The 26,000-nt window shown below is 40.6% G+C and overlaps 1 protein-coding gene across 1 annotated transcript in view; it reads left to right on the forward strand.

Annotated features, from left to right (window-relative positions):
* clstn2a (calsyntenin 2a) overlaps window positions 1-26,000 on the forward strand; it is a 353,207-nt gene that overhangs the window by 318,327 nt on the left and 8,880 nt on the right. Inside the window, exons 11-17 of the mRNA XM_048604120.1 lie at window positions 2,914-3,080; window positions 3,502-3,650; window positions 13,697-13,905; window positions 19,302-19,472; window positions 20,526-20,671; window positions 20,872-21,004; window positions 23,882-24,066. Of these exons, the coding sequence (XP_048460077.1) occupies window positions 2,914-3,080; window positions 3,502-3,650; window positions 13,697-13,905; window positions 19,302-19,472; window positions 20,526-20,671; window positions 20,872-21,004; window positions 23,882-24,066 (1,160 nt within the window). The remainder of the gene's footprint in view (window positions 1-2,913; window positions 3,081-3,501; window positions 3,651-13,696; window positions 13,906-19,301; window positions 19,473-20,525; window positions 20,672-20,871; window positions 21,005-23,881; window positions 24,067-26,000) is intronic.

Genomic DNA, 26,000 nt, shown 5'->3' on the forward strand with positions numbered 1-26,000 from the left:
GTCAGCCTTCTTGCTCCTCTGATGCTGCTTGGCCTGCTGTGTTCATCCAGCTCTACACCTTGTTATCTCAGATTCTCCAGCATCTGCAGTTCCTACTATCTCTGAAACAACTTTCCCAATGCTGATGCCTTTAAGAAGTTTGTGTCAATAGACAAACAGACAGACTTACAGAACTGGATGGGAGGCCTGCTACAAAACCTGATTGGCAGCTTAGCCATCTTGTATCAAGTCTGCAGCAGATTTGAGGTTCCAATACTTTCCGCTACATGCCTCCGTATTTCTAGTGTCTTTCTGTCTCCATATTCAGGAACAACATCTTTGTAATTTTGTTTTATGCAAGAGAGAAATGGAACAATGAACATTCATGGGACTCAATTATATGTTGAAAATGGGAAATTTTCAAGCTTGTAAAACATGTGCTTGGGATGTTGCAGATTAAACGCTAGTGTCATAGCTATTACAGACCTGGCAGGTATCCTGTTCTGGCAAAATGTTTTGATGTTCAATATCAGTACTGTCAACAAATCAGAGCATCTAGCAACGGATTCCATGCTCAGGCGTATTGCAATGGTCATAGCAAACACCAGAAAGGAAGTTAGAATTTGGAGATTTGGACTATGAATTGAGGATGTAGATTGGCCCAGAGGAGATAATCCGATACATATATTACAGTCAGCACTCCTGGGCTGCTTGCTGCATCCCAGTCATCAAATCTCACTCTTTGGTCACTGTATGTCAGAGGAGTTCACCAGCTATCAGCAAGGATTCTGTGTATAAGCTGACATAGCACACAATTATGTATGGCAAGATTTGATAACCCATAGGCAAGGTTGTACACATTCTGTCCAACCTGCCAAGTGTCTCAGAGAATGGAGAACTGTATGTGTGCAGTTTGAAGTGAGACACAGGAATGAGGAATATGCAGTTTGATATACTGACACACAAGAATGCATCATGGGAAGCAATGTCTACAGACTTCAGCCAGGCTGTTCCCAAGCAGCTGCTGCTAGTGAGTAATAACTGGCCACAGCTAAAGGTGGCCGACAAACTCTGGTGGCAATTAGTTTCCGGTTGGATTTCCCAGTTGTTGTGGTTGCTCCCATACTCGCTGGTTCTTCCAGTTAGAAAAAATTGCAGTTTTCAATTGCTTTTATTTTCCTTTGGGATGTGTCTAGTCTGCTCTCTAATTTCTTGCATTGGCTCATAATTAAAGAGCTTGCCTTAATATAGTGCATTTTGTGACTAGAGCACTCACTGCCAATGCAGTGTCTTTGGAGCATAGTCACAGCTGTAATGTTGGGAATCACAAGAGCCAATTTACATAAACATGGTCCTACAGGCACAATGGGATAATGATTACTCAATCTGTTTTTGATGTTGTTTCTGAGGGATAAATGTTGGCCAGGGCACCAGGAGAACTCCCCTGTTCTTCTTCCAGTGGTGCCATGGGAATCTTTTAGCACACACTTGAGAGACTGAATAGCAGTTTTGTTTCTCATTTCATCTGACTGCCAGCAAATCAAACAGTGCACACTCCTTAATATCACACAGAAATATCAGACTAGATTCTATATTCTGTTAGCTCTAGTCTCTGAAATGTAGCTTCAACAAAGTCACAAGGACTTCAGAACAAGGTGTGTACTATAGTTTCCATTGTATTGTGAATATAATTCACAGTATACATGTCAGGCCATATTCAAATTCTTTTAATACACCTTATTTGTTGAAATAAAGCAGATTGTGTGTGTGTTTCTAATAAATTAGTTTATTTGGTGTGTACTGTTTGTATTACAATTTCAAACATGCGTGTATCCAGTTTTAAATTGCCTTCCTCAGCATTATTTACCATGATGATACAATAGGGCCAATATGTGCATTTAACATGAAGACTTTCGCTTTAGTGTTGTTTCACACTGGATCTGACGGAGTGTGTGTCTACCAATTGGTGCCATTTTAGACCAGCCTCTCCTGGTTCCCCAAGATTCTTTCCCGTTCTCTGAACTGCTCTCTCATTTCCTCCAAAACTTTGTCCCACCCTTGAGATTCTCCCACTCACCAACCCTCACACTTGTCTCTTCCCTCCCCGACTCTCTCTTTTTCACTTGCTCCCTCCATCTCGTTACCCCTCTGCTGAGTCCACACTCATAGGGTTTCAGGGAGGAAGTTGTGAGCAAAAGAGAGTCGGCAGGAAACGACAAGTGGGAGAGAATTAGCTTGTGGGAGAGTTGGTCTCTTGGGGGGTGGTGGGGTAAATTGAAACAGTTGCTGAATTTCTTTCATAGATTTTAATTCATTTAAAAGGAATTTAAATTGCAAAATATGTCAATTTAGAAATGTGTTCCAACTTACAGGGCACATTGTTTGACTTTCTTTTCACTGTGGAATGGTCCTATAGTACATAACTACAGCTTCTGCACTGGTTGTAATGGGAAAACGTGATTCACTTAAAGTTATTTCACTCAAAGTTGCACTTTTCAGGAACGCACTTGCAGCTTTAAGCGAGGAATTACTGTTCAGAAATAACTAACCATCAATGTTTGAATAACATTTTTTTAAAAATCATAATTCTAGAAAAACCACTGACAATATCCAAACTTCCTTTTATCAGCAACTGCTCTGTAAAACAGCAATTCAAGTTGTTGAAGTAAGGGATTGAGAGCGTCAGTTAAGATAAGAGTATTTAGTTTAAAGTGGAAGGTAGTGACTAATTGGCAGAAAGTTATTCATTTTTGGAAATAGATGTTTGCAATTAGAAAGTTTAGGAACGATATGAATTATCCCTTTCTGACACCAATACCATTCTGCTTGTTTATGTATGACAAGGACAGTAGGACACTTGCTATTAAATAAGATAAAGCTACTACTGTACTTGCATTGAGTAGATATTGTTTGTTTTTTTAAATTATCTTTTAGGTGGGGAAATTGTAAAGCCTCGATTTGCCCAGTTTTTCCATGGTAGTCTTGCTGGATTATCTATACGTCCAGGCAAGATTGAAAGTCGGAAAGTTATCTCCTGCTTGCAGACTTGTAAGGAGGGCTTAGATATTAATTCCTTGGAGAGTCTTGGCAAAGAAATCAAGGTGAGGGATTATAGTGGCTCATACCTCTGTTGATTGAAGATTTTCCATTAACTTATGTCACTGTTCACTAAAGGTTAATGCATGTACAATTAATTTGATGCAAAAGAATGCTGATAGCACTAAAAGATCAACATTACTTAATTATATTGACAAATAATTTGATTTTAAATTGCTTTGCATTTAAAATTTATCTTTCTTGAGCACGCTAAACTTCAAAATATGCTCGGATCAATGATTTGAGCACTATGATAAATTTATTTTACTGCTAAATCGATTCACTCAAAATTCACTTGGAACTTATAAATGAAATCCAGTGCAAAGAATGATTTTGTTACAGTTGAGGTGGAAGTTTTATCTATAAAAGTCTAAAGCAATTTTGCTTAAGTTGTGTATCAAACTTCATTCTGTTCTTTTCTTTTAGTTTCACTTCAATCCTGCCCAGTCAGTCCTGGTTATTGAAGGAGATGACATCGACACTGTAAATCAAGCCATGCAGTTGGTTGCATACATTAACTCAAGGCAGTTCCCAACTCCTGGTATTCGACGTTACACCATTTCCACCACAGTCCAGTAGGTTATCTATAAAAATGTTCTATGTTCACACATATGCGTTGGTTAATTTTAATCAGAATAAACAAAAAAAAAATTCAAAATATGAAGCCCAATTTGGTTTACCTAATGATGAAAACAAATTTTCAAGTGGTTTCAACTATAAATACACTGTCAGGCATCAATCATTCTATTAAGTGCTGTACTTTCAGTGAAGTTGACTGATGCAGCCCTAAATTTAATATGTACACCAACAAATGTAACAATGGCATTGCCTTACACTTCAGACCAGACACGTCTTGTCTTTCGCTCACATATTTATTTCTCCATTCTCTGAAGGCAACTGAATGAAAGCTTAGCTAGATCGGATTTCATATGAGTCACTAAAATGTATATTTGCCATCAGTTGAAGATGCAGAAGAACACTGGTATTTGGATTCACTTTGTTTCATTGATACAACTTAATTTTTTTGCACTAATGAAATACCCTATCCCACTTCAGTGAGTTATCGTACATTGAAATTTTACTTGAAGCAAATTCTCTAACTCCTTTCTCTTACATTCCATTCCTTCCCTTAGTCTTCTGTTTGCATGACTGCATCTAGATTTGAAAGATCTCTGTTTTAAAAACCTAAGTCCAATGTCAGCATTTAGTCAAGCTGACTGCCTCTGTCAAGAATAGAATCCACAAGTCTAGTATGGAGGTGAAATCTGCTGAATTGAAATGAATTGTAGCAGCAATAACTCTGAATGATAATAGGGAAATCAATCTTACTGTCACAGGTACAGTGTTTCAGATGTCCCATTTGAAGCTTGCAGTTTCTGCTGTCATGTGAATTTAACCTCTTGAAAGCTAAGTGCTAAGCAATTACATTTTAGCATTTATTGAATGCAATGATAGCATTGCAACACTTTGGGATTTTCCGACTATCAAGTGTAAACAAGGTGCACAATGGGACTTGCTGCTTATTTTCTTAAAAAAAAACAAGTTGAGTCTCCACAAGTTTGAATTAGTTAACCCCAGCATCATTTGGATTATCTTTCTCTGATAGTTGTCAAGAACCCCATAAAGACTCCTAACTTGTAAAAAGAAATTCAAGCTTCCAAGTAAATAACTGAAGGGATCACAGATCAAGATTTCAAGTTTTAAGAAATTTACTGTGACAAATAAACTATTGGTAACATTGACTAAACACAAATTTGGTAGGTAACTTATATTCTAAACTACAGAAAAAGTACCTCATTTCACTTTTAAATCAGTAAATCCTCCTTACATAATTCTACTTCAGAGATAATAGGAACTGCAGATGCTGGAGAATCTGAGATAACAAGGTGCAGAGCTGAATGAACACAGCAGGCCAAGCAGCATCAGAGGAGCATGAAATCTGATGTTTCGGGCCTAGACCCTTCTTCAGAGATGGGGGAGGGGAAGGGGGTTCTGAAATAAATAGGGAGGGAGGGGATGGGGCAGATAGAAGATGGATAGAGGAGAAGATAGGTGGAGAGGAGACAGACAGGTCAAAGAGGCGGGGATGGAGCCAGTAAAGGTGAGTGTAGGTGGGGAGTTAGGGAGGGGATAGGTCAGTCCAGGGAGGACGGACAGGTCAAGGGGGCGGGATGAGGTTAGTAGGTAGGAGATGGGAGTGGGGCCTGAGGTGGGAGGAGGGGATAGGTGGGAGGAAGGACAGGTTAGGGAGGCGGGGACAAGATGGGCTGGTTTTGGGATGCGGTAGGGGGAGGGGAGGTTTTGAAGCTTGTGAAGTCCACATTGATACCATTGGGCTGCAGGGTTCCCAAGTGAAATATGAGGTGCTGTTCCTGCAACCTTCGGGTGGCATCATTGTGGCACTGCAGGAGGCCCAGGATGGACATGTCATCTGAGGAATGAGAGGGGGAGTTGAAATGGTTCGCGACTGGGAGGTAGAGTTGTTTAGTGTGAACCGAGCATAGGTGTTCCGCAAAGCAGTCCCCAAGCCTCCGCTTGGTTTCCCCGATGTAGAGGAGGCCACAACGGGAACAGCGGATACAGTATACCACATTAGCAGATGTGCAGGTGAAATCCCTTCCCTAACTCCCCACCTACGCTCACCTTTACTGGCTCCATCCCCACCTCTTTGACCTGTCTGTCTCCTCTCCATCTATCTTCTCCTCTATCCATCTTCTATCCGCCTCCCCCTCTCTCCCTATTTATTTCAGAACCCCCTTCCCCTCCCCCATTTCTGAAGAAGGGTCTAGGCCCAAAACGTCAGCTTTCCTGCTCCTCTGATGCTGCTTGGCCTGCTGTGTTCATCCAGCTCTGTACCTTGTTATCTCATAATTCTACTTCACTTTGTTTCTTAATTGTATATGTCATATCCTAGGAATCAGTGCAAAGCCATTCTTGGCGCTCCTTGCATTTTCCCACCAGTTAACTTCTATGCCCCGAAACTGACTTTCGCAGTAAAGGATTGATCCTCCCTCTAGGCAAAGCTAAGAGAACCTTCATTGAAGCCCTCATGAACATGGCCTTTTTATTCCAAGGGCAAGCTCCCATCATATTCTGTGTAGTGAACAATAGAGACTTGCTCTCACTCTCTCTTGTTCTTCCAGGCTGATGCTATAATGACATTTTTCAAACTGCTTAATTCTACAATGACTTCCCATGATCTCTTCCCCCCTCAAAGCACATGTCTGTAGCATTGTGAATCCAGATCGGAATGGAGCCCAGGTGAAAAAGCTAATTTGCTATCCTCCTCACTCCCAACTCTATTCAATTTTGAAATTATTTAGTGGTTTAAAGTATACTTTTGGATGAAACCTGACATTGCCAACACATCCCTGAGAATTACAGACTACAGTCTGTTCACCAGCACTGCTGGTCTGACCATTGTTTGCAAGTTTGCAAGTTTGAAGATTGTGCACCTCCCATTTAGTAAGAGATGGGTTCTCCTTTTAACTTTGAACAACCAAGCATTCACATTTGTTGCCAGTTAGCATTCGGAACACATCACATGATCCTGTCCATTCCTCCGTTTTACTTTAAAGAGAGGACAGAAATTTGCTTTTGTAGCACTGCACCTCTAAAAGATAAAAAGTTAAGATTTTATCAAAAACACTGTCCAAAATATAACATTGTAAAGAATGGCCACTAACTGATGACATACACTATAAATAATCTTGTCACTGGCTAACCCCCACCCACCCCACCTATACAATGCTATCACATTTTCCATTAAATATCTCGTCTTGGTATCTTCATAACATTTAACCTGTATGAATCAAAAGCAGGTAATTGTTAGGAGTCCAAGTTCAACTAATGTGGATCTTTAGAGTGCAGTCTCTTTTCCAACGGACAGTTCATTCTGCAGCTGCTGGCTCCTCTTTCCGCTGTGCATCGTAGTAAATCTCCTTTCTCATGTCAAATAAATTTCAAGTGTTTTGATGCCCTTGGTTAAAAGATAACACAATTGGTTCAGTCTGGGTAGCTATGACAAGAAACACAGTTATTTGCTAACAATCCCTGTGATTTTCAAATTCCATTCGGTGTAAGCTGTAAATCAAGATAAAATCCTCTGACACAACTCCTCATGTGGCTTTTGTATGGCCTTTTTTCCTTCTTTAGAATCAGTCTGTGAATCACTTTATTCAGGTTTCAACTCTGGAGCTCTCTTATTTTTCAAGACTATCAGCATTTTATTGTTCAAGTTGATAAATAAAGGATCACCCCAGATAAAGAATGGAATCGTTCACCACCTGCTTTAAAGTAGGAGTACAGTTTTCCTTTACTGCTTTAAGAATCTTGTAGAAAGTCACATTAATGATCAGTTAAAAAATCCTGATGCTCTCACCTAGCAAGTTCACAGATTTTTAAAATTTCTTTTCTCCATTCGGCATGACCTTGTTGAACCCCTTTCTTGCATGATCACTTGCTTTGTTATGCTGAAGTATTAATGTTCCAACATTCCAATTTGTCCTCATAACTTAGGACCTGGAGGCAGATTTAATTCAGACAGCACCAAATCATTTCGAGCTCTCTTCAACTCTGTGCTGTTAATCCAGTTACCTGCCTTCAAGATTTACTCTCTCCACCATTGAAGCACGGTGTGTGCCATCTGCAGAAATGCACTGCAGAAACTCATCAGGATTTCTTCAAAAGCAACTTCCAAAATCATGACCTCTCCATCCTAGAAGGACAGCGGTAGCAGATATATGGGCACACCATTACCTGCGGGTTCCCCACCAACTCACATACCATCTGACTTGGAACTATATCATTGTTCCTTCAGTGTCACTGGGTCAAAATCCTGGAACTTCCTTCTCAATAGCACTGTGGATGTACCCTCACACATAAAGTGCAGCAGTTCGAGAAGGCAGTCCACTGTTACCTTCTCGAGCAATCAAAGATCGGCATTTCACACCTTGAAGCAAACTATCACTCTTTACAGCAAATTCAAAGGCAGGCATATATTTTTCAATATCCATTAATCTTGCCGATACATCCTGATCTTTAACCAATTTTGGAGATACATCTGAATTTTTTTCTAACTATAAGGTCATTATAATTAATAGGAAATTCTGATGCCTCATCTAAAATAACATAACCAACGACTCAAGCACAGTTTAAATTTGCTCTGCAGAGTGGAGCAGGTAACTGATTTCTATTAGCACCTGCATGAGTACATTTTTATTTGGTGAAATTTCTGGAGAGAAATTCATGTCCTTCGCAAACATCAGGGATTGAGCCAACCCTGTATCTCTTAAGCTCAATGCTTGGCCTGTTTACGAGATAAAAATGGAGTTATTTCATCTACAAATGTAAAACTCCCAAAATCTTACATGTTCCAATATGCACCACTCTAAATACATTAATTATGTCAATTTGTCACAAGCTTCACTTCCTGGTGCAGCATTTTACAGACAAAAAAAAGCATTAGTCATACTGACAAACCCCAGAAAATCTTAGCTTTTACTTTCCAGTAGCCAACTTTACATGCCCCGTCTTGTGGCAAAAATAACACGTTGTTCCCCTCAAATCATACAAATTTCCCACACAGTGCCTCTGAGAAGTAACTGTCTTTACATTTCTGTCATTGCCTTCATGGTCTTTTAAGTGAGACATTATTTTTTAAAGGATACTGGCTTAAATACTTCCATTAATATTAATATTTTTACAGCCAAAAGGATCAAAGAGCATGGGGAGAAAGCAGGAACAGGTATTGAGTTGAATGATCGAGCCTGCTTTGTCACTCAATGTGATCATGGCTGAAGTACTGATGGTCTACTCCTGCTCCTATTTTCAATGCTTCTTTCTTGCATTCTTTTCCCACCCATTATAACTCAGCAGAGCTGTATACCCTGCCTCTGTATGAACGTGTGTGTGTGTGTGTGATTAAAAGGCCATAGTTTAGGTTTGTGTCGTTAACCACTTGTAAAAATCTAAGTTTGTCCACAATAAATAAGATTTTGTGGTTATTGATGAAACCCAGTGAGAGTTTTTTTTTGTCCTCGGCAACAGTAAAACTAAATTAATTTAAACATCTTGGTGATTCACTCAGACACTTAAACTTTTAGGACAATGCAAGAAGTCGTGGGGCTTGATTCCCAGCAGTTCGTTCCTGTCAGAGTAATAACAATCAGCAGAATGTTTATCCAAAAGGGTGAATTAACCTGCAAAGCCTTCCCTAAAAAACACACAGATAATATTGACCAGACTTCTCTAGGCTGCTGTAACTTTGTCCCAATTTTCTCTCACAAGATGAGTGCATTGTAACTCCATCCTCAGTGAATTTAGGCGTGATGCCAATATTTCTACAAACGCAATGCAGTTGACTCATTAGGTTGTCTGGCAACTCCCTTCATGTAATCGAAGTCTTTCTCTGCAATTCAAGATTCTCCCTTCCTTTTTAAGGTTTGAAACTTTTCCAGCCCAAATCTTTGAAGATCCTGAGCAGCGAAATCTGGGTTTACTGTTGCTCATTAGGATCCTGCAGAAGTTGTGGCATACGCAATTTGCTGAAATTATCTGGGAAGATTAAACTTCTGCTTGGCTGACCTTCACTGCCCGGGAGAATGCTTGGAAGATTCCAACACCGAGCTCAGGGTCAGAGACTTTAGCCAAATGTGTGAGACTTAAGCTGGATACTTAGCTTGAGAATGCCACACTGATTAATCTCTGATATAACGAGTGATTGGACAGCGTAAATGTACCCTCCATCATCTGCTGACCCAAACGCACTCTCCCGCTGCCACCCTCCACACCCAACTACACCCTTGAGTTAATTACCACCTGACCGATTACTGACTCCCATCTCGCCCACTCACTCACTTTCATACTCGCCCCTTCAGTCACTTGAGATCTTTAAAATCTTAGCTAATTACACAAGGTACTGTGATAACAAGGAGCCATGTCTTCTCTTTGCTCCTCTTCTTCACTTGCCAGTCTTATTTTTACAAGGTTTTACATGCCCACCATGTCTGGTGTCATTGCTGAATAATGAAATATGATCTAGTCCATATTGTGCTATTCTGTGGTTAGCCGCAACATGTGCAACATTGATGTTGGCTTTAAGATCTTGCCTTCTATCTTTATCTTTCTTCTACTTTGAATCCTAATTCAAGTTTGCACAATCCCTTTCTTTCTCCTTTTCCTTTTTTTGATTTCTGTCTTTTCATGGCGGCACAGTGGCTCACTGGTTAGCACTACTGCCTCACAGCACCAGGGACCTGGGTTCAATTTCACCCCTCGGCAACTGTCTGTGTGGGGTTTGCACGTTGTCCCCGTGTCTTCATGGGTTTGCTTCAGGTGCTCCAGTTTCCTCCCACAGTCCAAAGATGTGCAGGTTAGCTGGATTGGCCTTGCTAAATTGTCCGTACTGTTCAGGAGAAAGTGGATTAGGTGGGTTATGGGGGGACAGGTCTGGGTGGTATGCTCTGAGGGTCAGTGTGGACTTGTTGGGCCAAAGGGCCTGTTTCCACACTGTAGGGATCCTATGATTCTATGTCTCCTTACAGTTCATGTTGTTTCAGTTGTAAGTGAATTCTGGTTAACTCTACCTGTGTTCTATTTGGATTATTTTTCATCAAAGTTCAAGTATTGAGATAATGTTTTAAGTATCTCAAACTTCTTTGTGTCTATTTGTAAATTTATTTCTAATTTTTAGCTATTGCCTTCAAAGTAAACTTGGTTAACTATTACAAGGCATTTGGAGAGGTTGTCTCCCTTGAGGAACTCTTCACAATAGACATAGCCATATTAACGTATTGGGCGCTTGAGAAATTGTGGTAGTGTCCCTAACTTTGGACCAGAAGGCCTAAGTTCAAGCCCCACCTGCACCAGAGATTTATAATAAAATTTCTAAATAGGTTGGTCAGAAAATAATGTTGGGAAATTTTATTAGAATGAAGACTGATAAAATTCCAGGACCTGATAATCTACATCTCAGAATACTTAAGGAAGTGGCCTTGAAATAGTGGTGGTCAGTTTCCAAGATTCTATAGACTCTGGAACAGTTCCTACAGATTTGAGAGAGGCTAATGAGAAGAATTGAATTGTTTAAGAGTATATTCACTGCAGTTTCAAAGAATGAGATGCGATCTCACAGACATTTACAAAATCCTAACAGGACTGGAGAGTTCATGCTGTAGGAAAAGCTGAATAGACTGGGCTTTTTTTCCTGGAGCGTCGGAGGCTGATGGGTGACCGTACAGAGGTTTATAAAATTATGAGGGGCATGGATAGGGTGAATAGCCAAAGTCTTTGCCCCAGGGTAGGGGAGTCCAAAACTAGAGGGCATAGGGTTAAGGTGAGAGGGGAAAGATTTAAAAAGAGCAGTGAGGGGTAATTTTTTCATGCAGAGGGTGCTGCCAAAGGAAGTGGTATAGGTGAGTTCAGTTACAACATTTTAAAGGTATCTGGATGGTTATATGAATAGGAAGGGTTTAGAGGGATATGGGCCAAATGCTGGCAAATGGGACTAGGTCAGATTGGGACGTCTGGTCGGTGCAGGCGAGTTAGACCGAAGAGTCTCCATGCTGTATAACTCTATGATTAGACAGCTTAGATACAGGCGGGAGAGTCCACAACCGGGGGTTATAGTGTAAGGATGCAGGGTAGACTATTTAGGACTGAGGTGCGGAGAAATTTCCTCACCCAGAGAGTGGTGTGCCTGTGGAATTCACTGCTAAGAAAGCAGACAAGGCCAAAATTGTTTGATTTCAAGAGGTATTGGACGTAGCACTTGGAGCAAAAGGCATCAAAGAATATGGGGAAAAGCAGGCACATGCTACTGAGTTAGATGATCAGCCAAAATAATCATCAATTGCAGAGCAGGCTCAAAGGGCCAAATAGCTTTCACCTGCTCCTATTTTCTATGTTTTAATCTTCCAATGTAAAAGTTTTCAAACGGATCCAACGATGATTCTTATGCATTCTTCCCTCTTAAAGTTAATCTTCAGGACAATGTAAATCACATGGATCTTCTTTCTAAGGAAAGGTGCAAGTTAGAATACAAATGAGGATCTGTGTGCTCTTGTGGCTCAGTGGCAGCGTCCCTACCTCTGATCCAGGAAGCCCAGGTTTACATTCCAGCTGCTCCAAAAGTATGATGTAACATCTCTGAACAGATCAGAACAGCTGAGGGCCCAGAGGATAGCCATCTTGGAACTAAATGGACAGTTTAAGGTATAACCATTTACCATGTCCTTACCTTTATAACAACTCTGAGGCTTGAACCAGGGAGAGAAATCATGGGCCTTACCTTGGTGCTTCTTCTGTTTCTGTCTAAATTTTTCAGCTTCCATTTTCTTTCAAATTTTTATCACTTCTGTCAAGCCCCTTTGCCATAAGTTTGAGTCAAATGGGAGGTAATTGTGTAGCAGAGAAGGAAGTCTTTCAGTCTATGAGTCTACAACAGTTCATTTGAAGGCCAATGCAATTAGTTGTCCTGCTGCCTGACACTCCCTCATCCCTCCCCATGCCTCCCATTTTTATTCGCACCTAACTTTTCCCTTTTCTTTTCCACCAAATAACTCCTAACCTTTTACAGCTCTAAGCTAAAGATTCCATTTTCATTTTCAAAGAATTTATTACCTCAGTGATTTTTTTTCCTGGTTTCCAGGTAGTTCAGCATTCCTTTGTTCACTTGTTTAAAACTGTTACCTCTTGCAGACTCCTTCTTTACAGACTCCTCCTCGCCCCTTTCCTGGTATCTTCTCCTGACCTCCCCATGCATCCTGAGCCATCCACACTGCTGTTTATGTTTGCTAATGTGCACGTTGCATTGCAAGGTTGCTGCAGGATCCCAAAGCCCTTGCAAAAACATGATCTCTTCATTTCACCAATATCATCTAAATCAAACAGACAGTCCCAAAACGTAGCAGTCTTATAAAACCTTGCATTTAAAACACAGTTGGGATCTATTGCATACAATCTACTTCTAATCAGGCACTTGCAAACTGGAATTGAAGCTATGAAAACAACAGCAATAATAATAAGATGCCACTGCTTTTCCAATCAGCTTAGTGTTTCGTCTACAGTGTAACTATTCTCTTGTGAAGGCATGTATGTCATCAGAAAACAAGTTTTGTTAAAACAACAATTTTTTTAATGTTTAAAAACAAAACAGAATTTGCTGGAAAAACTCAGCAGGTCTGGCAGAATCTGTGCAGAGAAAGCAGAGTTAACATTTTGGGTCCAGTGACCCTTCAGATCCACAGATGCTGAAGGGTCACAAAGCCCAAAACGTTAACTGCTGAGTTTTTCCAGCAATTTCAGTTTCTGTTTCTGATCATTCCAGCATCCATAGTTCTTACTATTTTTTTAAGCTTAGTTATGTTACCCATCCTAATCACCTCAGCGATGGAAAAATTATGGAAACCTGTGAACGGGATCTTTCAATTCAGCAGAATTTGTTTGATTTGTTGAAATATGAAGAGTTCAACATAATAGCAGAGACTTGTAAAGGATCTCCTGATCCTGCTCGCAGATTCAAGCAATTGTCCATAAAATTAACAAACTTCTTTCATTGAAAACTGGCTTTAGGCTTTAAGGTAGTGAGTGTTTCCCTATAATATCTTATTTACTTGTGAAGGTGTTTCGGTGAGGACACTTGCATCAGTATCTCGGACATCTCTGCATACATTGTGGTCCTTCAGCCTGTTGAACCAAAGATTACAATTAGTGGGTTGGACCATTTCTCCAGACCGGCATCTGAGTTTGAAAACAACAGAGGCGTGATACTCTTTCCAGGCCTCAGGATCATCAGCACAATCCGAAGAGGGCAACACGAAGATGGCAAAGGTAAGAACACGAAGAGGCAATACAAGGCAGGCTGGGAAAAGCTGACAAGTTAAAAATCTTAATGCAGTGGAACTTGTTTTATCAGGTACAAATCAGAAACTTTAATCAATTTAATTGTAATCTCCTGCGATAAGTGTTTCTAGTTATATTTTCTAAGATTCATCTTGGATAATACTGTGGTTTGTGTTAGGATCAAATTTATAGGAAAATTTAATTTATTGTGTCAATAAATTTTGAATCTTGATTAGTTGAAAACTGAAGTTTAAATATTTAACAAAATTAAGATACTTGCTAGGAATCACAATTTGGACCCGGAACTCAAGGTATCAGAATCTTACAGTATTTTGATTAACAGCATGCTACATTGTTGAAGTACTGGGTTCTGTCCTATCAGTTTGCCCATCAAGTTGCTCATATCAGTGTGTTTCCTAATACATAACAAAAGAAATTTGCTCCACACATGCTACAATCATAGAATAGATTCATAGAATCCCTACAGTGTGGAAACAGGCCCTTCGGCCCAACAAGTCCACACTGGCCCTCAGAGCATCCCACCCAGACCCATCCCCCATAAACTACTTAATCTACACCTCCCTAAACACTATGGGCAATTTAGCATGGCCAATCCACCTAGCCTGCACATCTTTGGACTGTGGGAGGAAACTGGAGCACCTGGAGGAAACCCATGCACACACGGGGAGAATGTGCAAACTCCACACAGACAGTTGCCCGAGGGTGAAATCGAACCCAGGTCCCTGGCGCTGTGAGACAGCAGTGCTAACCACTGAGCCACCGTGACGCCCAAAGTTTGAAAATTTAACCTACTTTCTAATATTTTAACTTTGATTTTAACTCAGGCTGGGGGTTGCGTGGATGGAACAGAGCTGGGGGTGGTAGATCTTCCTGACCTCAACAGTTTGAGACTTGGGTGATGTTAATTACTGGGCATCATCTGTATTCTCCTGGCCAGTTTTGTACCTGTTACCAGTGGCAAGATGAAACTGGTTTAATGGGCAGAGGTATGAGACAAGAGGCCACAGCTTGGTATCCGTGGAATATTCCCTGGAAGCTTAATAAGTCAATTGGTTGAGTGGAAGTTTCTGAGAGGGAGTAAAGGGGATGGAGTAAGTTGTCTTGAGTAGATGGGTCTAAACGTTCCTTATGAGACCTGACCACTATGACAAGTGGTGGAATTTGAATTCAGTAATTCAGTCTAATTCTAAATCACATTGTCAATTGTTGTAAAAATCAATCTAGTTCAGTAATGACCTTTAGGAGAGGAATACTGCATCTCTGTCTGGTTTGGCCTGCATGTGACTCCTGACCCACAGCAATGTGTTTGACTCTTAACTGCCCTCTGAAATGACCTCGCAATCCACTCAGTTGTACCATCCACTAACAAAAATCTCAAAATGGAATGAAAGCAGACAAACCACTTGGCACCAATCTAGGTGCAAGAAACAAGAAGGGCAAACTCAGCTGTGTTGCCATGGCAAAATCCTCCTTACCAACATCTGAGAGAGCTGTCTCACAGATTAGTCAAGCAACAGCCACATATAGTCATACTCAGGGAAGCATACCTTACACAGAATGTCCAGACAACGCCATCACCATTTCTGAGTATGTCCTGTCCCTTGGCAGGACAGACCAAGCAGACGTGGCAGTATGGTGGTAAACAGTTGGGAGAGAATTGCCCTGGGAATCTTCAACATTGACTCCAACCCCTTGAAGTCTAATGGAATCAGGCCAACATGGGCAAGGAAACCTCTTGGTGATTACCATATGCCGTCCTCCCTTGGTTGATGAATCAGTACTCCTCCAATTTGAACACCACTTTTAGAAAGTACACAGGGTAGCAAGAACACAGAATGTATTCTGAGTGGGGTCCTTCAATATCAGTCACCAAGAGTGGCTTGGCAGCAGCACCTTTGATGGATTTGGAGTCCTAAAGAACATTGCTGCTAGACTGGATCTGAGGCAGATAGTGAGGGAACCCAAAGGAGGGAGAAATGTACTTTATCTCATCTGCACCAATCAGCATGTCACAGATGCATCTGTCTAAGGCAGTATCGTTAAGAGTGACAACAGCACAATCCTTATGGAGATGAGAAGATCTTCTATTGTGTTTTGTGGCATTAGCTTTGTGCTAAATGTGCTGGACTTTGAACATACCTGGCAACTGAACACTGGGCTGCCATGAGGCATTGTGGGATATCAGAGGTAGCAGAATCTTACTCATGCTCGACTTGCAACCTCGTGGCTTAGCATATTCCCCACTCTACCATTAAGCCAGGGCTTAACCCTGGTTCAGTGGAAAGTACAGGATTGCAGGCCAAGCATCTCAAAAAGTGAAGTGACAACCAAACATCATAAGTGATGGACAGAGCTAAGTCATTCCTCAACCAACAGAGCAGATCTAAGCTCTGCCACACCTAGCCATGAATGGCAGGGAAAAATTAAACAATTCACTGGATGAAAAGGATCCAGAAATATCCCTATTCTCAATGATGGGGGGGATCAGCATATCAGTGCAAAATATAGGACTGAAGCATTTGCAACAATTTTCAGCCAGAAAGTATTAAGTGGATGACCCAACTCCTCCAGAGGTCCTCAGCATCTCAGATGCCAGTCTCTAGCCAATTTGATTCATTCCCTACAGTACCAAAAAGCATTAGGTGGCATTGGATACCACAAAGGCGATGCCCCTTGACAATATTCCAGCAATAGTCCTGGAGCTGTGCACTCGAAATTTTACCTCACCCTGAGCCAATCTCTTCCAGTACAGCTAAAGTATTGATATCTGGCCAACAACTGGAGTAGTGCCCAGCTTTGTCCTCTACACACAAATCAGAACAAATACAACTTGGCCAGTTGCTGTCCATTAGTTTACTCTCAGTCATCAGTAAATTGATGGAAGGTGTCAGAAACAGTGCTATCAAGCAACACCTGCTTCGCCATAATCTGCTCAAAGAATTCAACGCTTAATGAAGCTCAGTTTGAGTTCTGCCAGGGCCATTGAGTTCCTGACATCTTTAAGCCTTAGATCCAACATGGAAAAAAGCGCTGACTTCCAGGGGTGAGATGAGAATGACAGTCTGTGACATCACAGCTGCGTTTGACTGAGTGTGGCATTAAGGAGCCCTGGCAAAACTGGACTCAACAGGAACTAGGGGGAAAGCTCTTTGCTGATTGGAGTCATATCTAGCAGAAAAGAAGATGGTTGTGCTTGTTGGAGATCAGTCATCTCAGTTCCATGACATCCCTGCAGGAGTTCCTCAGGGTAGTGTCTTAGGTGCGACCATCTTTAGCTGCTTCCTCAATGACCTTCCCTCCATCTTAAGGTCAGAAGTGGGGATGTTCGCCGATGATTGCACAGCACTATTCACGATTCCTCAGACACTGAAGCAGTCCATGTTGAAATGCAACAAGACCTGGACATATCCAAGTTTTGGCTGACAAGTGGCAAGTAATATTTGTGCCACGCAAACACCAGCCAATGAAAAAGAAAACAAAAGAAAATCGAGCCATTATCCCTTGAAATTCAATGGGATTACTATTACTGATATCCCCCCACCCCATCAACATCCTCGGTGCTACCATTGATTGAACTGGACTAGTCAGATAGTGGTTAAAAGAACAATTTAAAGGCTCAGAATCCTGCAGCAAATAACTTCCCTCCTGACTCCCCAAAGCCTGCCCACCATCTAAAAGGCACATGTCAGGAGTGTGATGGAATACTTGTAATACTCCCCACCTGCCTGGATGGCTGCAGCTCCAACAACACTCAGGAAGCTTGACATCATCCAGGAAAAAGCAACCCACTTGACTGGCGCCACAAACGTTTACTCCCTCCACCACAAATACACAGTTGTAGCAATATGTGCTATCTACAAGATTCACCATAGGAATTCACCAAAACCCTTTGGACAACACTTTCTAACCTTATGATCACAATTATCTAGAAGGGCCAGGGCAGCAGATATGTTGGAGCAACCACCACCTGCAAGTTTCCTCCAAGCCACTCACCATCCTGTCTCGGGAGCATATCACTTTTTTTTCGGTATCACTCGGTCAAAATCCTGGCACTTCATCCGTAACAACGTTTTAGGCATACCTACACAAAATAGACTGAATTGGTACAAGAAGACAGCTTACCATCACCTTCCCGGGGCAATCAGGGGTGAGCAGAAAATGCTGGCACAGCCAGTAATGCCGGCATGAATAAATAAAACAAAAGAACTCCCGCTCTTCTTAGCTTCACAAGTAAATAAAATATAAAAATTGAAAGAGCCTTTCAAGCCTTTGTCTTCGGGTGGGTGGATATGGAGGGAAAAGAAAAGGCTGAACTGCTTTCCTTGTTCAGGCCTGAAGTTCAAGTACCAGTTGGGTCCTGCTTGCATCATCAAGGGCCAGTCTGTTTATTGGAAGGAAGGATTCTGTGAAGTTGCCCAAGCTTCCTTCATTTACCAGTTCTGGTTAAAAATTGAGCTGGTGAGATTGTCCGGGATACCGATAAATAACACCAACAAGGGCTTTTGACTGTCTGTTGACTCATTATTTTGGTAAACAGGCAAAGTTAAAACCACATGTTTGTGATTTTCTGTGGCCTGGCATTTGCTGCTAATCAAGAAACATGTTGACTAAAGTGCTGACCTACCCCACTGGAAGCAGTAAATTCTCTGTAGCAGAAAATGCCCTGGGATATTAAATGTAGGATCAATAAAATAGAAAAAGACAAGGAAGGTTGGAAGAGGGTGAACATTTGCCAGTGTAACTCAGGTGTCCTGCTGGACCTGTGACAAATATTTTCTCAGATATGAGACTAATATTCTATTCTTGAACAGACTTGTGTGGAGAGTTGCAAATTATTGAAGGTATAAAGAAGTGTTTAAGATTTTAACGACTCAATAGAAGGCTAAGTAGAAAATTGAGAAGTAGTCACCACGTCATTACAATGTTAGGCATCTGGAGGTTTTGTGCACTGTACATGTGCAATGGAAGGAAAGGGCCATAGCTGGAGCTATGAATAATGGCTGACTTCTGTACTTCTCTAGGCAGCAATATGGCAGGGAAAAAATATGAGCTTTCCTCCTAAAAAGACATATTTCAGCTTCACGTGAAATTCCATCTTGCCAGCTTGGATAAGAAATGACAAAAATCATCCAACTGAATGGAATATATTTGATGAGCAAAATACGGATTTGTATTCGGGGACTGTGGCTGGAAGACAGACACTTGAGTTACTGCTACGTCTGCTATGAAACTTTACAGTTTAGGAATGGAATGATTTATAGTAAGCCTTCCTCATAAGTAGGAGCTGTGTTTCTGTGTACAGTTGAAATTTGATATTAAGCTATTTTATATTCACGAGACTTTTGTAAAATCTTTTTTTGTAGCCCGTCATATTGGTGGGCCAGAAGAGATTGTTCACAATCTAGATTACTGTGATATTTTGATCGTTGGAGATGAACTAAATTCTGAAGAAGAATGTCTGGAACTGGAGCCAATTGAGCTGCATGGGAAACATCTTGAGTTTACAAATTCTACGTCTGGAATGTCCATTTATGGTAAGTTCCTTTTCTTTCATGCAGAAGAATAGTAAGTATGTCTTGTGGCATTGGGATAGAATCCCTGTCTCTGAACCAGAAGCACCAGGTACAAGTCCCACTCCAGGACTTGATGGCCAATGAAGGTTTGTTCAAACATGGCCAAACAGGTGGAGTATCAACTTATAAATCATTCCAACATTTGCCAGTTGCATGCAATAAGAATGGGAGAGCTTCCACGTTAGCCATGTAATGGAAAAAAATTGGAACTTTACCATCACTACCCATAGCTTCAAGCTACAGCGTGAATGTAAAATTAGTATGTTGCCACAGTAACTCAGACTCCCTGGGGAGGCCCGTTGGCTGATGTAGATCAGATCGGTGCCAAATGGATGCGGTTCAATCCCTATTTAAGCTGAGGTGGATATCGGACCTGGCTCCCTGCCCTAACTGAGGTGGAGGCAGTGACACTATGTGTCAGATCTGTCTTTTGGGGAAAGAACTCGAGAGAAGACTAATGGTAATGCATAAATTGATTACTGCAAATTTATTTTCTGTCTTTTATCCGTCAAATTGACTGATATTTCAGAATACTTGTAGACTTGATATGATGATCAAGTTATCCCCAAATCACCAAATTGCGAATACGTTCATAATTATTTCAAATTTTTAGCTAATGACCAGGTGTTACAATATCTATAAAGGAATGCTTGCATTCAAATGTGTATCGAACTGTATGAAACTTAATTGGATTGCAGCAGCAAAGTGCAATAGTTACACAACAGGATTTATTTCATGTAAATATGAAGACAAACCTGAGTTATTTTAATAACCCATAGAGAATGGCATCAAATTGTGTCATGTTAGAACTGATGTTATTTCTTGTGATGCATGTTGTATGAAATATTACAGAATTATGTGGCACTCTTCAAACCAAAGATTTTTTTTAACTATTTTGAACACTGGTATAAAAAATGTTTTGAAAATGGTTAGTGGGCACTTGTGTGAACAGAAAGCATTCACATTATCAAAGCTGTCTTCCACATGATGGCCCTGTCTGCTTGTGTTTGTTAGGGGTGGACACCATGGCAAATTACGAACATGTTCTGCGTAAACTCCGTTACCGTAACTGGGAAACTGCATCCATTTTTGGTCGAAAGTTTAGGCTGACATGCTCAGAGCTCAATGGACGCTACACAAGCAATGACTTCAATTTAGAGGTGAGAAAAAGACAAATGGAGTATAGACTTTCAGACAGTTGATGTATTAAGGTCAGGTAGAAGAGCTGTTCAATTCATGAATGTTGCTTGTAATTTACTTGCTGAGCTGTAATGCACTTAGATTGTCACTGGTACAGGACTGTGAAAATTGATTTAATTTGACAGGATGATTATTGACCGTGTTGGTTTCGTTTGTCTAGGTGAATGTTCTGCACAACATTAATCTTATGGACCATGTTAATCATGTGATGGCTCAGCCCCAATTCCTCCAGTCAATCCATCATCCGCTGCCTGATCTTCCAGGTCACAACCTTAATGCTGCTCATAGTTCAGGTACTAAAACAATCTTCTTAAAGGAGCAAAACACAGTGAATGACATTGAGTTCAAAGATATGGAACTATTAACAGTAGAAAAAAATTATCAAAAGTTCAGCTGTTGAATTTACTAGGGATAACTATGTATATTTGTTGACACTTTATAAGTAGATTTGGACTAGTTGGAATTCTGATAATTGGATCCACCATTTTAAAAACTGTTGTTTGTGCAGAAATAGACGAAAACCTACCTGGCTTGGAAACTGGGGTTTTTAGATTTGCAGTACCAAAGAGCAACTGGATATCTTAACTGCACGGCTACAGCTGGCTAAACTGTGATGTGAAGGTGCCGGAGTTGGACTGGGGTGGACAAAGTCAGAAATGACATGACACCTGGTTATAGCCCAATAGGTTTATTTGAAATCACAAGCCTTCAGAGTGCCGCTCCTTCGTCGGGTAAAGTTTGTAGGAGCAGCGTTCTGAAAGCTTATGATTTCAAATAAACCTGTTGGACTATTATCTGGTGTTTTATGACTTCTGACGCTATCCAAACTTAAAATGCTTGCAGCTCCAAGCCTTCAAAATAAAAAGTCTTAATTTTGTGAGTTTAATGCTTATAAGACATATGATGTTTTTTTGGCATTTTTGTCTAACTGGTGCTCTAATGGTAACACTAAATACGCCAATCTAGTTAGACCATCAACTTGAAACTTAGCCAAATAATTAAGAACGTTAGATTGAGCTTCATTCATGGATCTGGAAAACACTGACTCTTCCACAGATTCTGCTCTCTAACCACTGACTCCATCTTTCTCCCTGCCAACTCTTGTGGGTTGAACTAAATTTGATATCATATTTGCGCCCAAGATGAGCTTCCTAATCACATTTCCACACCTTACAAAAGGCTTGTGATTAAAGTTGCATTTGTGCCCATGAATCTGTGAATGCAGTGGATTGGTAATTGTTGTTTATCCTCTTAAATTCTGTTATAATCAATGTGTGAAATAAGCTTGAGGACAATTATTTTGACCTGCTGGACTTTCATTTCACTAAATGGCAAATGGCAAAAGCTGGAGAAATGGACATATGCCAGTCTCCACGTTTTTATACAACCTATAAAGAAAGAGCAGTAACTGAATACTACAATGTTACTCGATTTCCAGCAGAGGAATAAGCAACCTATCACCTTCAAACCACTTTCTCGCTGATCATGTGTTGTTGAAATGGTCAAGAGGTGTAAATATGCTGCTTGTTCTTCCTCATATGTGGAACTGGCCCTACCAACTCCCTGCCACCGATCTTAGAGATATTTTGTAAGCTAAAAAGAGAGTCATTGACATCCTTCACCTATCTAACCCATTGCACCAAGAGTCTATGCAAAAACCAACCAACTGGAGCATTTGACATTTCTTCCCCATTTCTCCTCCAATTGCCCTTTCCTCTTCTCCTCCTTCTCTCACTTAAATTGTTTATTTATATTTCCCCCAACCCATGCCATGTGCCATCACCTTAACTAGCTACTCTATCCTCTTCCACTCTTTCTTCTCTCTGCTAATTCCTTTATTCTCTCACCTCCCTCCCCACCTGCACACCTGTCCCAAATACGTTCTCTACTTTTGCTTCTGTCTTCCACTGTCTCCCATTCTCTCCCCTGGTGTTTAGCATAGGCTATTATGTTCAATGATCTTTATCAAGTTACAGTGCAGAGAACACCAAAACCGCTAGCTTTTCACCAAGACTATATTCAGTTTTACCAATATAAGTATTCAGCTAGCTAACCTGAATAATCATTGACAAAATGATACTGCACAACTTTCCTATGTTCCTTACCCTTCATTTAATTAAACTCATTATTGCCTTTTTAATCAGTAAGGCAGCCTAAGGGCAGTTTTCTCAAACAGAGCTGTTATTGTATTATAATTTTGTATGTAACTAAATTTGTATTTTCACATGCATCTGCTCTCTCACCCAAAAAAAGCTGAGAACGCTCATTATGACCTCAGGCCATCCCAAAGTACTTTACAGTCAATGAAATGTTTTATTAAAAAATAATAGTTATTTTTTAACATTGCAGTCACTTGTGTATACATGTAGCAGATGTGCTCACATGGTGCACTCATATCCTTGTTTTTCTTTGCATGCATTTCCCAGATCACTCACTCAGACTTGTTCACTCTCCTCATCTCATCCTCTCCAGAACAATGTTTCTATATGTATGCCAGAGGGAAAAAAAGGATTCAATAAGTTTGCTTGTTCTAAATGAGTTGTGATGGTTACTGGGAAAATAATTTTGAAAGAAATCTATTATTTGGAGCATTTCTTACAATAGCTTCTGGAATTCATCTCTCTGAAGGCTTTCATGCTGGGTCAGATCAGACAGCGGCAGAGTGCATGTAAATTGGGCTTGCTGATGTTCAGGATCTATTTGGAGGATTGATTGTACTGACAGCTATGGCAGAAGTGAATAGTACTTTGTCACATTGCATTGTTGTAGAAGCTACTTGCTAGCCAAGGAGGCAAAGCATGCACAGTATATCACTTTTGCGATGTGCACTGTGACAGTATTTGTCAAGTAATAAATTTGTGGAAAACATAGGGGGCTTGGGTGAAAATAAAAGTGCCTTGGAGTTGCAAGCAATGCCGATTTCAGAATTCCAACTGCCACACTATTTTGTAATCACTGAGGTTATTTTAAGTACAATCAAACTGAGACTTCCTGAATGCTGGATCATAATGAGCGCAGTATCTATATAGAGAGAATGTACTCCTTCTATCCCCGAAACCAAATTAAATGCAAGATGCCAGCCGGCTCCAGATACAGGCATGTTCTTGAATTTCAAAATCTTAAATGCTTATCTCATTTCTGATCCACAGTGTTTAAAACTTGTTTTTCAGTTATTCCCAGTGCTGCCACAATTGTCATTGTTGTGTGCATTAGTTTCTTGGTCTTCATAATTGTTCTGGGGGTCTTCAGGATCCGGGCAGCTCATCAGCGCACTAATCGGGAAAGCGAGAGCGGGAAAGAAAATGAAATGGATTGGGATGACTCTGCTCTGACCATTACTGTCAACCCAATGGAGGTGGGTAATGTGAGACACTAGGTTAAAGATGATTTGATGTTTTGTGACTAAAGCAACATTAGACCGTATGACATAGGAGCAGGAGTAGACCAGTCAGCCCATCAAGTCTGGTTTGCATTCAATGTGGTCATGGCTGACTTAATAATCCTGAACTCCACTTTTCTGCTTTTGCCCCTTAATCCTCCATTCCCTCCATGCTTAAAAATCTGTCTGTCTCAGCCTTGAAGATACTTAATGACCCAGCCTTGAAAGTCTTTTGTGGTACAGAATTACTAACCTCTGAGAGAAAAGATCTTCCTCACCTCTGTCTTAAATGGAGACTCCAACACTGAAATTATGCCCCCTTGTCCTCGACTCCCCCACAATGGAACCAACCTCTCTATATCTAGCCTGTTACGCCCCCAAAGAATCTGATACCTTTCAATAAGGTTGCCTCTCATTCTTCTAAATTCCAATGAGTAACAAGCCCCAGTCCAACTTACTCACCCTCTGCTCATAAGAAAACCGGTATACCTGGAACCAATCTACTGACCCTTCTGTGCACTGCCTTCAATGACAATTCAAAATAAATAAAACTGTTTACAGTATTCCTGGTGTGATCTGACAAGTGCCATGTTTAGTCTTCCCTATTTTCTGTACTCCATCCCCTTTTGAAATAAAGCCAACATTTCATATGCCTTCTCTATAATCCCCTGAATATGGATGCTAGCTGTTTGTGGTTCTTGCAGTAGGACCACCGAATCCCTCTGTGCGGCAGCTTTCTGCATCTTTCCTCATTTAAATAATATTCAGCTCTTCTTTTCTTCCTGCCAATGTACATGACTTCACATTCCCATATTATATTCCATCTGTCAACTTTTTTGCCCACTCACTCAATCTGTCTAAGACTCTCTGGACACTCCTTGCGTCATCCTCACCACTTGCCTTCCCACCTATTTTTTATATCTCCGCAAACGTGATGATTGTGCATTTACCTCAGTCATCCAAGTCATGAAGCATTACAAATTTGCAGACCTGAAGGAGCTCTGGTCTCCCTTTAGCTAAGGTAAAATGGTAGGATGATGAAAGACTTTTTGGAAGATCCCTCCTGATGATTTACAGATTGTTGCTGGGATATTCTAGAGTTTTACTGAGGAACTGGATGGGGAATCCATTGTGTGGTAGATTCCAATTGGATCTAAAATAATGGACCCAAACAATTTAAGGAGTTAGGCAATATGTTAACGTAATAGCTGTAATGGAAAAAATTAGAATAAAGTATATTAGTACTCTCATTATAAAAAAGAATCATTATGAATGGAGCTAATTATTATGATAAGTGTTATAACTGATATTATTCAGTAAACTCTCCGGACTGGAACACTTGTGATTAAGGTATTTCTGAATTTCAGAATTTTCTGTATTGTAGAATAGCGTTAAAATGCCTAACCACAAGTGTGTGAACCAGATATGTGTATGTACCTGAGACACAAAATAGTAGAAAAATTTTATGAAGCACTAATAAAAATGTTTTGTTTCTCCAAACACTATGTTCCATCTTCCCAAAGAACTGTACTAAAATAATGTTGTTGAGGGAACAGGCGATTCTGTAGACTATTCTATTTCACCAGTACATGGGGTCTCCGATTTACAACCATCTGACTTACCACAACTTCCTGTATGTACAAACAGCTCCTTTTATATTGCTCTGCATTGTGATGAACCTTGCATACAAATTGACATGCAAACAGACTCAAACAGAACCCAGTCGCAACCTGATGGCTGTCTGCAATTGGAATGAGAGGAGAGAGAAGTTGTTGATCATTAACAGCAGGAACAACAGTTAATTCAGAGATAGTAGGAACTGCAGATGCTGGAGAATCTGAGATAACAAGGTGTAGAGCTGGATGAAAACAGCAGGCCAAGCAGCATCAGAGGAGCAGGAAGGCTGATGT

The sequence above is a fragment of the Rhincodon typus genome, chromosome 13, assembly GCF_021869965.1.
Source record: "Rhincodon typus isolate 14 chromosome 13, sRhiTyp1.1, whole genome shotgun sequence".
NCBI lineage: Eukaryota > Metazoa > Chordata > Chondrichthyes > Orectolobiformes > Rhincodontidae > Rhincodon > Rhincodon typus.